General features: G+C 36.4%; 1 protein-coding gene across 18 annotated transcripts in view; it reads left to right on the plus strand.

Annotated features, from left to right (window-relative positions):
* The window catches only part of FBXL4 (F-box and leucine rich repeat protein 4), a 70,658-nt gene that overhangs the window by 21,074 nt on the left and 32,461 nt on the right, over window positions 1–17,123 (plus strand). For all 18 annotated transcript variants that reach the window (XR_015708028.1, XR_015708027.1, XM_087773721.1 and 15 more), the window contains 2 exons: window positions 3,570–3,814; window positions 13,274–13,487. Coding sequence is in view for 16 of the 18 variants with exons in the window: in XM_087773721.1 (XP_087629847.1) it covers window positions 3,570–3,814; window positions 13,274–13,487 (459 nt within the window). In the remaining 2 variants the exon portion in view is untranslated. The remainder of the gene's footprint in view (window positions 1–3,569; window positions 3,815–13,273; window positions 13,488–17,123) is intronic.

Raw genomic sequence — 17,123 nt, forward strand, 5'->3', positions numbered from 1 at the left:
TGCATAGACCAGTATAGTTTCATTTTGGAGGGGCTTATAGTGAAGAACTGAAAGAGGAAATTTGTAGAATGTGCAGACATTCTAGGTTTGACCAGCATCCAAGCATTATTTTCTGGACAAATCAAGTTCTGCAGTATTGTGCTCCAGCCACAGAAAGTAGTTTATTGGGTACAAACGGTTATTGCTTGCTGTTATTCAGCAAAAATGCTTTAAAAAGCTGGAGAGACTTTTGGGTAGGTAAGTACTATTAGGAGCTACACCATTGGTAAAGTTTTACCCCATGTATTGAAGAGTGTGATGGAGATCCTGTCTGAGCTTATAAGCAAACTTTGATGCAGTGAGTGAGATGTCTGTTTTTTTTAAGATGTTATATTTTTAAATTTATAATTCAAAATACATGCATATATGTAAGATGCTGCAGTTAGGGACTGTGATGATGATAAAACACACATGGCTCAGGTACAAATCAGGATCTTTTTTGTGCTCAAACAGCACACAATGAATTTGTATATGGTTGGTTGTTGAATTGTTGTGGAGACGTACGATTTGGAAAACTCCAATTTTTGGAGGTTTTCACTGTAGTGGGTGTTGACCTCACTACATCTCTAAAGCTGGCATGTGCCATGTTTGCCCTGGAAATGGGAGAGAAAGTACTCTTGTACTTTCGGCCCATCAGAGCCTAAAAAGGTGATCAGTGTTGTATAAATTATATTTTGTTTTCCTTTTTATATTCCTTTGTATTGTTTTTCCAATAATTTTTTGTTTTACTGATTGATTTATAAGTAAGTAGTGAAACAATAATGGTTGCCATAATTTTTCATAAATGCAGAGTAAAACCAGTTGTTTGTGAGAAACTGTGTTATGAAATTAGTTTTCAAAGCAGATACTCAATTTTGCAGCATTCTTGGAATCACCACGAACACGGTGTAGCACAATACAGCATGTCATGTCACATACTCATTTTGGTATCAAATTGTACTTTATGCTAGGATACACATACATAAAAAGCAGATTTCTGACAGACACCAGACTCCAGATTAACGGTGATTAATGGTTATTAGCCTGTAGGTTTGGAACCTGTTATCTTTGTTTAATCAAAAGCCAGAAAAAAAGTACTTTATATCTTAATGTCATAGTAGTGACATTTCATTATATTTTTTCATTCTAGATATTATGAAGTAGCATAATTTCAGTAAAAAGCAAAGAAGGATGATTTTTTCTGATTAAGACATTGATGTGGTAAGAGATTTCATCTCAGGTGTGGAAAGACTGCAGCATCCTATATGTTATGAAACACTGATTGAAGTCATCAGTGTAAAGGGACATTGGTGAGGCATTTATAGTTCTATTCACCATTATCTTCACTGCTCAGAGTCACAAAATAACTTTTTTTTTTCCATTGAACAAAATTTGTGTTACTTTGTTTTTATCAGACGTTATTACGCCACATTAATTGTAGACATAAATTCAGCTAACTGTGCAGCCTTTGTTGTTGAGCTCTCTGCTCTAGAAAACTTACTAAATAAGCATAGGAAAAATCTGAGGAAAAAGACATTCATAAAATAGATATTTAGGTGGCTTACAGAGTGTGAAATAGCTGAAAGATTGCAAAATAGTTTGAAGCTGTCTTTCAGAATATTGAAAATTATTTAAAGTTAAATTGATGGCCTTTAGAAAAATAGGTATATGTTTAGGTGTCTACTATTAGAATGACAAACAAAACTGTGCTAAGCAACTTTTAAGCTGAAGTATGGGTCTGAGCCAAGCAAAAATCAAGATAGTAACTTGGGATTGTATCTATGTTCGCTCCTGGTTAGTTTGCTCGCTCTCTGATACCAAAATGCCAACACACTAAATGTCAGGTGGGAGCAAACTTTATTGATTATAATATATTAAGTGCAGTTATTTTATATATATATATGTTACATGTATTGCTGTGACATTGAAATGTCTGTGCAGATCCTCTGCAAGGAGCTGAGGTGAGAGATCCAGGCACCTGCGGAGACAAAACGCCTGGGCTGTTTTTAGGGGGAAGGAGGAGCAAGGAGAAGGGGAGAGGGAAGGCTTGAGAGAAACTGGAGTATATGCAAACATGGTATTTTGGCATTGGAGTTGAAGTTAAATTTTCTGAAGAGTCGTAGATGGTGTTTGAAATCCAAATACTAAATCTGGAGCTGAGTAGGAAGTAACATTTTTCATTTTGCAGGAAGTTGGATTGTTTTCTTATTTCTTCTCTTCCAAAAATGAAGGGGGGAGGAGGGGAGGCGGAAGCTAGCTGCATAAACTGGTACGTTGGAAGTACAATCTGTTTGGATCTCACAAACAGCTTCATTTTTATTTTATGTCAAGCATTTTATTCTTATTTTTGGCGGTTTTGTCTTATGAATCCTTACAAGACATTAAAATGGAGCATTATGGTATTTTGAAAGGGCCACAGGACTCTCTTCAGTTTAAGCTGGTTTGTGGGTTGTGTGTTGTTTTTGTTGGTTTTTTTTTTTTTTTTATTTACACTGACTCATTTCAGCCTGTTATTGTTTCCCACTCTGCTTGAAAACACTTAGTTTTAGTTACATAACTTGAGTGCAGGTACTTATAGCTGTTAAAGACAGCCCTGGTAAAGTAAACATTAATTTTTAGATTTCATTTTTTAAGTGCATTTTCTCTCAGTTTCTAAGCTAAAGCAGATCTTTTTTGTTGAGCATTTTTGTTATTTCCTAAAGTGAGTATGTGTCTGCGTGTGTTCATCTTCCTTTAGAAAGGAAAACAGAGCATGATAGGAGATGGGATATTTCTTAATTTCTGAGCGTGAGATAAGTCATTACAAAAACATGTATAGTGATGCTAGTCAGAAGAGCTGGTGATTATTCTGAAGCTGAGATTATTTGCTCTGATAAAGGTAAAAGGGGTTTTGCCTTTCAGGTTTGGCTCTGGCATAGAACAAAAATGCTCTCAAAGTGTTACAGCAAGGAAGAGATTACTTCTTAAAAGAAGATCTGAATATGTTGAATTTTTTACCTAGTTGCATAGTCCAGCATGGATGGGAGAGGATATAAGGTAGAAGACAAAACACTGGTTTTTAAAGCAGGGAGCAGAGGAATAAATCTGAAATCAGCTCAGGGTGTGGGGAAACTGGGACATGGTATGGTTTTTCCATGTACTCTGCAAATATGCTACCATCTTAAAAACCAAATCCAGAGAAGAAAGAGGATGCCGACTCAGTGTTCTGATCAACAGCAGTGCAGACATTGTGAGGGGAAATATGTAAATGTAGTGTTTACATGTATATCACTGTTTAAATTGGCATGGATAAGGAAACTTATAATTTTAAAGCTTCGTGTCACTTTCATATGCTGATCTGCTTTTTCCTTTCTTGTTTAATATGTTGTCAAATTGAGAAGGCAGTGCAGTCCTATTTAATAGTTAATCGATTTATTCGAGAAGTTACTTTTAAGTAAAAGGATTTACTTTTCTTTGAAGTTAGAACATCTTTTCTTATTTCTTTGCAGTTTTCCCTTAACATTTCAAGTGCTATATGACCATCTGTGACTTTTTTTCTGTTTTTAATATAGCTCATCCAGTTGATTTTGAGTCACCTTACAGTACCAGACCTGTGTAGACTAGCACAAACTTGTAAGCTACTATACCAACATTGCTGTGATCCTCTACAGTACATTCATCTCAGTTTACAACCTTACTGGGCAAGGATTAATGACACATCTCTGGAATACCTACAGTCTCGCTGCACTCTCATCCAGTGGCTGAATTTATCTTGGACTGGAAACAGGGGAGCCATCTCTGTTTCTGGATTTAGCAGGTCAGTGCTAAATGTACAGAAGTATTTTGACAAGCTCTGTTTGCAGAGCTGCTGCACAGTAGTTTCACTAAGTATTTGAAACCTTATTAAAAGACAAGAAACATCTTTGATTTACTGTAAAGGGTGTGATTGTTGTGATGTAGAAAAAAACAACAGCTAAAACAGTACGAGATAGTAGATACAGCGGCAGAAGTCCGTTTCAATATGTAGAGTCTGCATGTGCCAAACTGCTTGTGACTGAAAGGCTTCTTCCAGGGTGAGCAGTGTTTTGCTTTCTCCTGGGCTTCTAAAAGACTCCACTAGAACAAAGCTGTCAAAAGTCCATCTCACGAAGAAAATGTTTGCAGTTGTTCTTTGTACAGATGAGTCATCAGTAGGACTGTATTAGAATGGCTGCAGTAATAAACTGATTACAGTGCATGCTTACAAGGTATGGGCCGTAAGTAATCACTGGAGTGCAATGTAAATGCAAATATTTTCATAAAAATGATTTAAAACATTAGCCCTGTTGGGAAACAGGGGGTTTGCATGTGCATCTTCCACTGAGCTGAAAATATGACTGTGCTGTAGGTCATTAAAATAGCAAATTCGCAGGGATTCTTCTCTGTATAATAGCTGTGTTCTCTGCTTTCTTAACATATCATTTCTTGCTCCTTTGCTCGTTTGCATTAGTTAAACAGCATCTATCAATGCATTTCATTTAAGCAAAAATTGCTGCTTCAACTAAGAGGTAATCAGCAATGGCAGGTGAAAGCAGAACTTGACTGATAAGAAACAGAAATGTTTAATATATCTAAAAGAAAAAAGTCTTAACTCTCATTTGTTTTCTGAATAAAAAGGTTAAATCAAGTATTCAAATATTTTCTTTCCTTTGGTGCCTGGGTGCCTTCCCTGGGCAAGTAAAATAATTTGAAGCAATACTTTGACAAGATTAGAACGTCGCTTCCTTTTTTCCTGACCTTCCACTATAATCCAAGAACCCTATGCTCTTTTGTGCTTGTTGGTAGAAAAAGGAGATAGATGTCAGCTAGTTGTTGAGTGGGGTACAAACGTTTCTCCTAAATTTGGATTTTGTATTAGATAAGTTATGCAGAGGATAAATATGCAAGCTTTAATTGAGAATTCAACTCTGAAATCATGATGTGCTTGCTTTCTGATGCTTAGCTATTAAATCTGTCCTTTGAAAACTTAATGTATCTGCATCTTCATGGCAATTTTTTAAAATTTTCATTATTTTTTTTTGAACATGCAGTACTGCTAAATATTTTTGTAATCTTGAAAGAAATGAATGACCAAATTCAGAGAATTATAAACTTTTGCGGTTCTGGCATTTCTGACTTGCAGTTAGTTGGCTTTATTGCTAATGACTTTTTTATTTCGGTGCTGAACTAATAACAGCACTTACCTGTAGTCAGTGTTTCCAAAAGAATAAATATTCATCGTTTGACTCTTAATAATCTGTGAATAAACATGGTCAATTTTATATTCATTAATACAGGTGATATTTATTTGTAACAAGGGGAAAAAGTGTTCTTGGACAATCATACAATTGTGAAGTTACCTGTATTTCTAGGCAAAAGTATTTCTTGGAAGAGATACAAGCAATCTAGGAATGGGGATGCAGTTCAATCTTAAATTTTTGAAACAAAGTTGTAAGCTAAATGATTTTCAGGTGTGACTTCTGCTCAGAATTTTCACTCCTGAATCACAACTTCTCTGCTGTAACTAGGTCTGGTTTTGAAAGTCTCCTTTTTCCTAATGCAGAAATAATTTTGCAACTCTTTGTTCTATAGAAGTGTCTTTTCTAGTAGAGTTTCCAAACACAAATTTTCCTTTTGACATTCTTCATCAGCAGGTTTGTCAAATTTGCTGGCCTCCAGGACAGGAAAATTTGCAGCTCATTTGCTATGGAATTATACAGGAGACTTATTAGAATAACAGTTGCTTTTCAAAAGCATTAACGTAACTTTCTTCAAAAAAGTAGCTTCCTGGTAAGAGATACTGTTCCTCAAAGGAGAAATCTCACAAGTAATGTTTCAGTTTTATTGCCCTGGCTGTCATTAAGAAACCACCACCATGTGGATATTGCAGCACCCAGGACACGTAGTTATGAATTCCCACAATTTTTCCTTTTGGACTTCTAGTTGTTCCTTGCCCAGCCTGACTTTTGGGAGTTACTATGCAAAACAGAGTTTCCAAAGAATGGAGGTACTTTGACTTCCCTAGGAATTCTATTTCACATTTAAATTTTTTTTCTAGTTTACTCTTCAGAATGAGTCTTGCAGAGGAGGTTCTCATTTGGCTGGGGAGAGCGCATTGCTGCTTTTATCAGTTACCTGCTGATGTTAACTGTTACTAAAGACTTAATCAGATTTTCAGACTGTAATTGTCCTTTGCAGAAATTAAATACTTATTTCTGTCTGTCTATACGTAACAGTAGAAGACATGTACCACTACGTTTATTAGTGCAAAATCTTCTCTTGCTGCCTACTGCATGAATGTTTCTGAATCAGTTTGTTGTTTTTTCTTTGTCCTGCTCTCTTTGGCTCCCTCTCTGGTCTTGGTATTTTCTCTTTCTTTCTGCAACAGAAATTTTTAAATAAGTCAATGAGGTGTGCCTATAGAGTACCAAGCTGCATCTTTTATTTTGGATTCAATTGGTAAAAAAGTGGTCTTGTAACTTGAGGTTGAGTTCAAACGAGCCTAAATTACTTATTCCAATACTTCGAGTTTGTAAATTTTGTGATAAGTTGCTGCATAAGTGACCATGAATGGCTGCCAAGCCAACTACTTGGAGGTGTAAAGAATTCTGCCTAGAAGTTGTAACAATTTGAAGGACTCCGTTATGCTGTTTTTAAAAGGCCAACTTATATTCGTCAATTCAAGGAGAAAAAAACATTATTTGCTAAATGAAAATTGTAAATAACTTCACAAACACTGCAAGTTGCTGCAGCATAGAAACGGCAAAATGCTAAAACCAAAATACCTTATCCTCATAGATAACAGCATTTCACTTTTACAGGGCCTGTTTTTTATTTTGTTTTCTTTATTTTTGCACTTTTCTCAGCATTTGGTGTTACAGCTGGCAGTGTTGAATTCAAAACTGGCACAGTTAGTTTCATTCTTACAACTATACAGTTTAGGTTATGATTTCTGCAAGTCAGGGCATGTTTAAATGCTACTCTTGCTCAAATTATATTTTGAACTGTCTTTCAAAAAAGTTTTTATCTGTGGTTTCTTACAACAATCTTGAAGTAGCTTGTGTAAATTTGTGTGTTGCTTTAAAAGGTTCATATAGACATGATTGTAAGAAATAACTGAAAATATATATTTTCTTGCAAAAATGTATTAAAGTAGAAAATTTTTACAAAGACTAGTTTTAAGAAATGTGACTGAAGCAAATACTGTATTATCATGAGAAGATAGAATGCTTCAGGCATATGAACATCCTGAGGCAAAGCTGAAGGTATTTTAACTTATTGATAACATCTACTCCTTAGGGCTAAAAATTACTATCATAAAGTTTTGATTTCAGCATATAATATAAATGAGCTGAACTTTATCGTTTAGATTGAACTAAGAGTATATGGAAAAGTGAAAGACAAATGAATATCTGAGCAGTCTCAAGTGTCTGGAATGCAAAGTGACAAGGAACAAATAAAGATTTCACAGCAAGCATTGCGTAAGCAGCACTGCATTTCTCTTGGCGTTAGAGGTATGGTGGATTTCTTCATGCCAGGGAAATATCAGCGTGGGAGGATAAGACCTATATAGGAAAAGTGAGGCAAGTTGGCTGGAGGTGTACTAAATATCGCGATGCTGAATAAATGCTCTGAGGTTTAAGCTCAAGGACGATGACAGTTTAAAAACAGAGTTTCACATGCAGATTTCTTTGTATCACTGATAATGTCATTAGATTGTTTAAACTCTTTTGCTTCAAATATCTGAGGTATTGGGATTTTTATTTACTTCTAACATTTTATACTGTGAAAATGAATTAGTAGTGTTTTATTTTCAGGTTAGTGATGCAGTGTTTGCATGGCAAGCACATCCAGGAATATTTTTTTAACAATGTTGTGGCTGTTAAGGTTTGAAGGCTTTAGTTGCTGTTTCATATAGGTGTATTTTGACAATGTTTAACTTGGTGAGGCTTTGCTATGAATCAAACTAGCAGGAAGGTCAGAGAAATTACTGAAACATGCATCAAATACTCAGTCACAGAAAACAGGAATAATGTGTGACTTGACAGGGATTCTCAATTTAAAAATCGCATCTGTCTTTTTTTAATTTCCACAGTTTTTAGTGAAACCTAGGGTTGCTGTAACTGAGATTAAGTAATAGTTTGTTTTGCACGTTTTTATTGAAATAGTTTAATCTGCGTTGAGAAAAACACATGATCAGGTACTTAATATTCTCCTTATTTGCATGCAATGGTTTAAGGTTTGCTGACAAAAAAAAGGTTTAATACATGCTAGAGTAGAAAATAACATTGTAACAATTAGAATGTCTTGGAAGGAAGGAAGGTGACTTCATTTTAAAAACAAAATTACGTTACTCAGTCTCATTCTCAAGTGTGCATACTCGGATGCACCAAGACAACCGATATATGTTGTTGGCGTAGCCTCGCCGTTCTCTGCCACCTCCGTCCTTCATCTGCTAATCTGCGTGTCCTGAGAAACGGCGCATACGTATGTTAAAGGACCTCAATGACCTGCTAATCTGACTACTAACACACACTGTTCTACCAGCCCTCGCGTTGCCATTTTTTCTTTCTTGTGCTTCTACACCTGTGTGTACCCATTCATTCTCCGGTCATACCAGTCTTAACACTTTTATTGCAGTTTTCTGTCCTACATACTGCTGCTGTTGTGTAACACAGCAGTCCTGAAAGGAAAAACATCATTGTGAGTATAAAAATATCTGGACATGACTTTAAGAAATATGTTAAAATGTAATTCCAGAAGCCAAATCTCATTGTTTTAAATTACATAAGTAAATTTGTCAAGATTCTTTAGGTCCTCAGATCTCTGCTGTAAGGCTGGCGTAGCACGTTCTGATTCAGAGTCAATTAGGCACTTGTAATTTCTTATATTCATTGCACTATCAGTGCAGACACTGTGATCCCAGAAGTTGGTGTCTGCTGACGAATGGAAGTACCAAAAGCCGCCATGCAAATATGCAGTCACCACAACTTTGGAAACTACCTAGAGTAGAAAACAACTCACTGACTGAAAGGAGGAGGAACGTGCTTCAGTGTTTGAGGGGAGAAAATGGAAAAGTGCATGAACTTTAAACTTGCATAGAACATTAGGGGTTGATTTTATTCAAATGAAGCCTTCTTACATAGCCAGTGCAGTTCCATTACAAACCACTGGAGCAAAAGTAATGTGTTCAGTACTCTCATAAGCATATGTCTAAAGGCATTTTGAGGATTTTGTTTGGGAGGTCTTATGCAGCTGGTTCTGACATGAAGGGTGCTATCTCTTGTACCTTGATTTTTTTTTTTTTTTGGTACCTTCTTTGGCCCATCGGATATGCTTATGATGCAGACATGAATTACAAGACTGGAAGTTGTTAATAGGCTAAGTGACCCCATGGTCATGATGGGTTTAACATCAGCATGAGCAAATAGCATCCGAACTGCAAATAGATGTATTTGATGTTTCAGAAGGATTTCACTAGGACTAACTTACTTCCCAAAAGCTGAAGCTGAAGGGGGGGAAATGAGCAGCAGTTCTTGAGAGCAGGCAGAAGGTGATGGAAAGTGAGTTTGTTTTTTTTTTATTTAAAAAACAAAACTAAAAACACCCCCCAAACAAAAAAAAAAACCAACCAAACAAAAAAAAACCAAAACAAACCGAACAAAAAATACCCCCCTCCCCAAAAAAACCCTCTACAACACAAAAAAAACCAATAAACAAAAAACCCCCTGAAATACTGCAGTCTAGACTGAGGATGAACTTAGAGGGAAAGGCCCAATCCAATGTCTAGCAAATTAAATGTACATATTCGCATTATTCTAGGTTGTTTAGTCAGTCATATTTCATGACAAACATGAAAGGATGAAGGGAAATCACTTCAGAAATTGTGCGTATAAAATATTGATGATAAAAGCAAAACTAAAGGGATGGATGACTGTGCAGAAAGGAGGACAGACTAAAACCAGGAACCAGTCAGTCCTCAGTGATTAAAGGAGAGAGATGTGAAGAAATGTTGATTTGGGTAGAAGGTGTATTTTTGGGGGTTGTTTGTTTTCAAATGAGCTAAGTCAGAGTCAGGCATTGAGTGTCTGTTAAGTCTCAGAAGTATGAAGGCAATGCCACATTTGTTCTGAAAGCATGAGAATCCGTTTTCTACCTTGCCATATGGCTTTGGAGATCCATGTAGAAAGACATTAGGAAAAACCTCTGTCCTGAGCAGCCTGTTAAGTGCAAACAAAGACTAGGGTGCCTTGATCGTTGGGAGAACTTTGCAGTTCTGCCTGATGTTCTCCACCCTGTGCTGGTTGGTGACTTCCTCAAATTCCTCCTTCTCTTTCTGTTCATCTCTTTACTTCATGCCTGTCAGCTCGTTCTTGTACTCTGCTGCATGTCCCTTATCCCCCTTGCCTTTCTGTTTAATGTCTCCTAAATAACCTTTTCCAAAAAGGCAGCAAAGCCATGAAGTGCAATGCTCGTTGCTATTGCTGTGTTTGCTCTGTTTGTGTGTTTCAAGTGTCATGAATTTAAATAGAATGTTATGAGGATAACAACTCCTCAAGCTGGTGAGCCTGGAGTTCTTCTCAAAGTCTAGGGGGTTAAATGAGTGTTTCCCTGACCTGGTAATGTTAACTTTTAACATTCCTAGAAGCAGAAAAGCGTTGATCTGTACCAACATTTATAACAGCCAAGCCCTGTTAAATTATATGGCAGTTCACCTAACATCCATTATTGTAATGGAGTAATTCATAAAATATTTATCTGTTAGCAAATTAAAAGCTAGAGGTTTAATAAGTGACGATTGACAAGGTTTTGTGGAAAATATCACCATTCAAACAAACCTGATAATTTGCTGATGAAAGAAGCTGTGTGAAGTATTGTTAAAGTACTCATTAAATAAAGGAATTGGCTAATTGGTAATCAGCAATGAATCCATATGCCTCTACTCTGGTTTCCAGGGGATTTCCATCCTGCCTTTCTCCATGGCACTGTTGAACTCTATTGCTAGCCTAAAATAGCAGTCTAATGTTTAAATACCTGATGCTAATTGTTGTAAATTGTCATGTCATTTCAGCTCTGACACGCTCATAAGAAGGCTTACCAGTCTAGGTGAATTCACTGTATCCAGTATGAAAACGGCAAATAAGTGCTTGGTGCTTGATGACCTCTGATTTTACAAGCTAAAATAGATTCTAAAGAGAGCCTGTAGAGTTGGACAAAAATAGCTGAGGAGTCAATTTGCAGGCCATGCTTGGCAGAACCTCTGGGGCTTATGTCTCCCCTTTCATGTCTCAGACCCTCTCTTTGTTTCTGTTTGCATAGGCTCATAGAAATGTTAGGGACCTCTGAAGGTTGTCTACTCCAAGCTCCCACTTGAAGTGCCAGTGTCCCCAGTGCTAGATCAGCTCAGTCAAGGTTTCAGGTGACTCTTGGAAACCTCCAGGGATGGAGATGCCACCCTGGAATCTCCTTTCCCCTCCGTATTGCATAGGATCTGCATAATCAAACTTAGGCTGTGTAATGTCCAAGATGAAAGGAATAAAGAAAGGTGATGATGAATGGCAAGTATGACTTGAGTGAGTAATGAAAAAGTAAGGAAAGGAGAAGGCTTGAAAACTTGGATTTTGAAAGACGGACTTCAAGTCCTGCACTACTGTTAGTGTCATTGAGGAATGCCTCCCTGCATGTGTCTGCTTTTAAGACCAGCAGCTATTTCATCCTAAGTTTCAGCAGGAGCAGAGTCTTGGGAAGGCTAGTACCTGTTTAGTGGTAGTAGCAGTAGGAGGTTTTGTGCAAGCAGAAGCGTCCTGTCTCTCTGGCATTTCTATTATGTGAGTTAAACCCAAAAAGTAATACTAACTTTGCAGTAAAAGTGTCAGAATCTAAAGCTGCTTTGTCTGCATGAAGTTTTTTGTAGGCTAGAACTGGTAATAGAGCAGATCAACACATTTATTGTGAGAAACTTCTTCATGCTCTCTCACAAGTAGCTCCACTATTCTAGGAAGTAACAGGGGGAACTCATTGCAGCCCATAGGTTAGGAACTTAGTTTTTTCTACTGGAGAAACTTAAAGTATAACAAAATCACTGCAAATGTGTGAGGGTTTTTTTTCCTACTAAATATCAAACTTACAAGCCTAGTGATTGACTCACAGTTTGAAGGTTATCTTTGCAACAAAAAGGGACATAAGCTTATGTGTTTTTAATTAAAAGCTTCAATGAGATATAATAGAGCTTGGATTTCTGACACAAGATCTCTGACAGAAGGTGTAATTCATGCAGAGAACATCAGAGTTTCTAAATTTTGGATATTTTGTCTTCTAATATCTTACATTTTTTTACTTCCAATGAAAGTCATGTGAAATAGTCCTTAGGAATCTCTGTGTTCTAGAACAGCTACAAAGTGTTGATTTTGACTTATTTGTTAATGAAAGGAATGAGCTATTTTTCTGAAAGTCTTAAACTTTTGAATATTTCACCCATTTAAAAGTATTTGTTTAACATCATTTTTCCGTTTGCAGATTTTTCTGAGATAAAGATAAATGTGAAATCATCGGTGGATACTTGCAGGCCATTGTCAGAATTGGCTTCGGGGACTGCTTAAAAGCATTTCAAACATTACCTGTGTTGTACTTTGCTCCATTGTCTCAGAGTAAATGGCAAGAAGAAAGCATGTTCCAACTTTCTAAACTGAAACAGAGTTTTCAAGACTAATGTTAATTTAATAAAAAGCCCTCTCTGTACTGTTCTCACCCCCAATGATTCTTATGCCATTCTTTTTCAAGGTAGAATTGCTTTTTAAGGCTGCTTTAGTGACGTTAGCCTCCTTATGCCATGTATAGCATTAATATAGCCTTCTGTGTTTCTTAAAATATATGTAGTCAAATATTCCTTTGTACAAAACATTGTGTAATATCTAGGTTAGGTACAGTCTCAAGTTAATGTTGGTGAAACAGCCTTGACTCTCTGACTACCTTTTGGTTTTTGAATATTGCTCTCTAACTCAAAACCTAATTAGTTTGGTCTCTTCTGGATTTGTACAGATGTGATTCAGAAGTAACTTCTTCAGGGTGGTTATGATTCATTTACTTTAACCTAATCATGTTTTCTATTAGTTAACGGAGGTGACATAAGAGCTGTGGTCTGTAGGCTTTTCATTGTTGAAAGGAGCTGTTTCCTGGTTTACATGCTTAAGGTTTTGACAGTATTCAGACTCGCACCTGAAAGTACGTTTACTTTTCACTTAAAATGTGTTTTTTACAGGTTCTTGAAAGTTTGTGGCTCTGAACTAGTACGTCTTGAGTTGTCTTGTGGCCATTTCCTCAATGAAACATGCTTGGAGGTCATTACTGAAACGTGTCCAAATCTTCAGGAATTAAATCTCTCATCATGTGATAAAATACCACCTCAGGCTTTCAACCACATAGCCAAAGTGGGCAGCCTCAAGCGTCTCATTCTCTACCGAACAAAAGTGGAGGTAGGAACAAGTATTTGTAACCTTTGCAATAAATACTTTCAATCCTGGTAAAGTTGTACTTTTTTTTCATTAATGAAGGAGTGAATTAGAATTTTGCATGTAAATTCAGAAGTAAATTAAGAAAATTCAAAAGTAGTTTCAAAAACCATGGGATTTTTATTTTCAAAATAGCTTCTGGATTTAACAAAGAGAAATAAAAAGCCTGCATGTTTTAACTTGTGTGGAAGATTGGTGATTTTTCACCAGCTGTTTTAAGCAATGTAGTGAAATCACAAATGTGAAAGCTTTTCTCTTGTTTTGAAGTGCACTCCAGACAGACTGTATTTGGCAATATAATTGGGAAATTATCCTGTTTAGTAACTTACTGTAATTATCAACATTCTCTCCTTTAGAATTACTGATTACTAGATCCCTACTGTCTTTGTATATTAGCAGTATTTGAGACATGGAACACAAATTTTTTAAAATACTTTTCATTTACAGTGTAAAAATTACTTCTTTATACAATTACTCAACTGCCCGAATCAGGGTTGTTATTGTTTGCTGCAACGTATTTTCTGTCTAAGATGGAATGGGTTTACATGCTACAATTGAGAAGACTGTTGTAGTTTACTACATTTTACAAATGTTGTATCCTACTAAATTCAGCAATTTGAATGAGAAGCAATTCCATTACTTCTCACTAGCTACGTGACTCAGGTATTACAACCTTGCTACTCTGTTTTACATAGAAGCTCTCCTGCTTCTCTTGTTGCAAAAGCTACTGCATAGTAGAGCTCCAAAATGGGGGGGAAAAAACATGTCTCTGCAGTTTTCTTCTAGCTTTTAGTTCTAGGTTAACCTTTTAAGAAGAGTTTGCTTGTGTATGTAACTTCTGCTTATGCTTTCGGTACACAGAAGTGAGGTTATGACACTGGATTGTGTGAGGTGTTAAGCTGTAGTGTAATAGAAGAGCTGAGGCTGCAACAGTAGGTTTTGTCTACTAGATGTGTAAGGAGCATCTGACATTATAGTACCTTATTCCATTTATAAGCAGTGCACACCGAACACACATGCTACAAAGTTAGTTGCATTTTGTTGTCCTTTTTTTGGTAAATCATATGTAGGTTTGTGTCTAAGGTCTAGCTAGCTGTCTGTAATGGTGATTTGGTAATGCAAGGTGGTTAGATTAAAGGGTGGGCTACCTGGAATGATTGGCATTTGCTGTGGGGTATGCAGGTAGTCACCATGAAGTCAGTGCCCCTCAGTAACCTGTTACTTTGTGGTAGTTGCTCTGTGTATTGAAGCAAGTATTATTTTCTCCAAACTAAAAAATAATTTGGTGAGCCCTGCTTTGAAGTGCCTTTTGTATAGAGCTCTGAATCAGTACCTTGGGCGTATCTGTTCTGTTTGTATCTCACTAGACTTCCCGTAAATCTTGGATAAATCTCTGTACCTCACTTTGAGCCTGTGCTCTGTACTTCACAAGGCTTTTTCAGATCCGAAAAAGATCATTGTATCAGAGGTAAAGATAGTATAACTTTATTTTTTTCTACTATTGATTGATCATAATCTGCTTGATTTTACTCAGGTAACTTCTAAAGTTCAAGACTTTGTGTTTGTAATAGTGCAGCAGCTGAGGTACACTCTGACTGGTAACTGTCATTTCTCAGCTATCGCTTTGCTTAACAGAACTTGAAATTAGATTGAATGTAGGTGGTAGAGATTTCCTGGCTTTGAAGCCCTTAAATTGTGAAGATTCATGTCTGCCTTTCATGTGTATGGACATGCATCTGCTTGTAGCTGACAAGAACATTCATTCATAATCAAGCTTACTTAAGATCGTGCTTCCATGTTATACAAAAGTATAAACAAAAGGTACTGTTCCTAACAAACCATGGAAGAGAAATTTCTAGAAATTTAAATAGGTAAATTGGAGAGGATGCTTTTGTGTTCCTTGTTTATATGAAGCCACTTAATATACATTGTGCATCACAGGTGGAAAAGTAGAAGGGAAAGAATGATGATGTAGCATAGGATTTTAATTAGAGGATTAGAGTTACAAAAGTCACAGATTTATAGAAATAACATTGCCTTTCTTGCCATTAGCTTCTCTTAATGCAAATCTTTGTTTTTCTATACAAAATAGGCTGCCGTTCCTTCTGTACTCTTCAGCTGGTATGGAGATGTTAAGTAGTAACTGATGTCTAGATGCAAAAAAAGACGGGACAGAGAAAGTCATCAAGCATGCTCTGGAGTGATTTAGACTTCTCTAAAACTTATTACAGTTCTTAAAAAGAACTGTAATGTAGTAGTGTTCTTGATTTTTGTGAAATTTCTGCTGCTACTGATTCTTCATTGTTGGAGCTTTTAAGGAGCAAACAAGGGAACAAAGCTAATGTTTAATCAAGAGCTTGGTGTTATACTGTTGCCAACTGGACCTGCTCAGAGAAAAGAATCTGAGGCCATGAATCCACTAAGGAAAACTGCTAACTGATAACAAGTATGTGATTATTAAGAGAAAGTAAGTAAGAAGGTGAGAAGAACAGAGCTGATGTGTGTGTTATGGTCCTCTGTAGAAGTTCTGTCTCAAAATCAAAAAAAAAAGAAACCAAACAAAAAATCCATTTATTCCATTTAGACCACTGTTTTCCTAAATAAATCAGTGGCTTGCTTTTTTTTTTTTCTTAAAAATAAACCAAAGAACAAACAAAATAAAGCACCAAGTCTCTTGATCTAAATTTTCTTCTTGCATCATATTCTAGAATGGCAAAGGTACAAGTCCTACCATAATTACCAATGTGTTGTAATTTTTTGTGACAGAAGGATGGCATCCCTGTTCATCCTGTGTTAACCACCTTGATGTAAAAATGGGGTGATATGCTTCTGATGTTTCTGGGGATTTTGAGGTCATAACGAAAATGTGAAGAGGGAACGAATATGCAGAGAACAAGTAGGTAAAAAGTTGACCAAAATGAGTTCTCCAATGGGGTATCATAATTTTGTTTGTGTGTATCTTACTGCACAATTAGAGGCAGTCACTGGAATTGAAGCATAGTGAAATTAGATCAAATGAGGAGGGGGACTACCTTTTATGCTTCTAAACAGTCTGATGAATTTATTGTTATGGCTGATCACTGTAAACACTTAGGTTGAATTATTTAAGGGAAATGATCGTGGTTTTTAAGAAGGGCAACGCTGAAGAGAACAAGAAGAGCAAAATAGGACTTAATGCTCTAATTGTCTTTTAAAGGAGGGCCCCTCTCTGCATGTTATTTGTGATGCCAGTGGAAGAGGGCTCATTTTCTACTCCACAGTTGTCGATCTCTGTTGAAAATGCAGTGGTGTGTTGGAGAACATCTAGGTAAATAGCACAACTTGTTCTTTGGTTGTGAATTTGGGTGCGTGACTAAATAATGTAGGATATGGGATGAAGATTCTCGATCCTTCTTATCAGTATGTTGCTAAAGCTGTTTGTGGTTTTGCATGATGCTTTACGAAGTAGAGCATTAACATTTTAATAAAAGAAATTATATATTTTGATTAAATGAAAACAGATTCCCATGTACCTGCCCAGGTGTAGGATCTCCCTACTCAGACTACATCTTGCAGTACTCTGCTTTTATTTTTTTTAATGCCAAAAAAAAGAGAAAAATT

This window comes from Nipponia nippon, unplaced genomic scaffold (assembly GCF_047370975.1).
Source record: "Nipponia nippon isolate SJK-2023a ecotype South Korea unplaced genomic scaffold, ASM4737097v1 scaffold_4, whole genome shotgun sequence".
NCBI classification, from domain to species: domain Eukaryota; kingdom Metazoa; phylum Chordata; class Aves; order Pelecaniformes; family Threskiornithidae; genus Nipponia; species Nipponia nippon.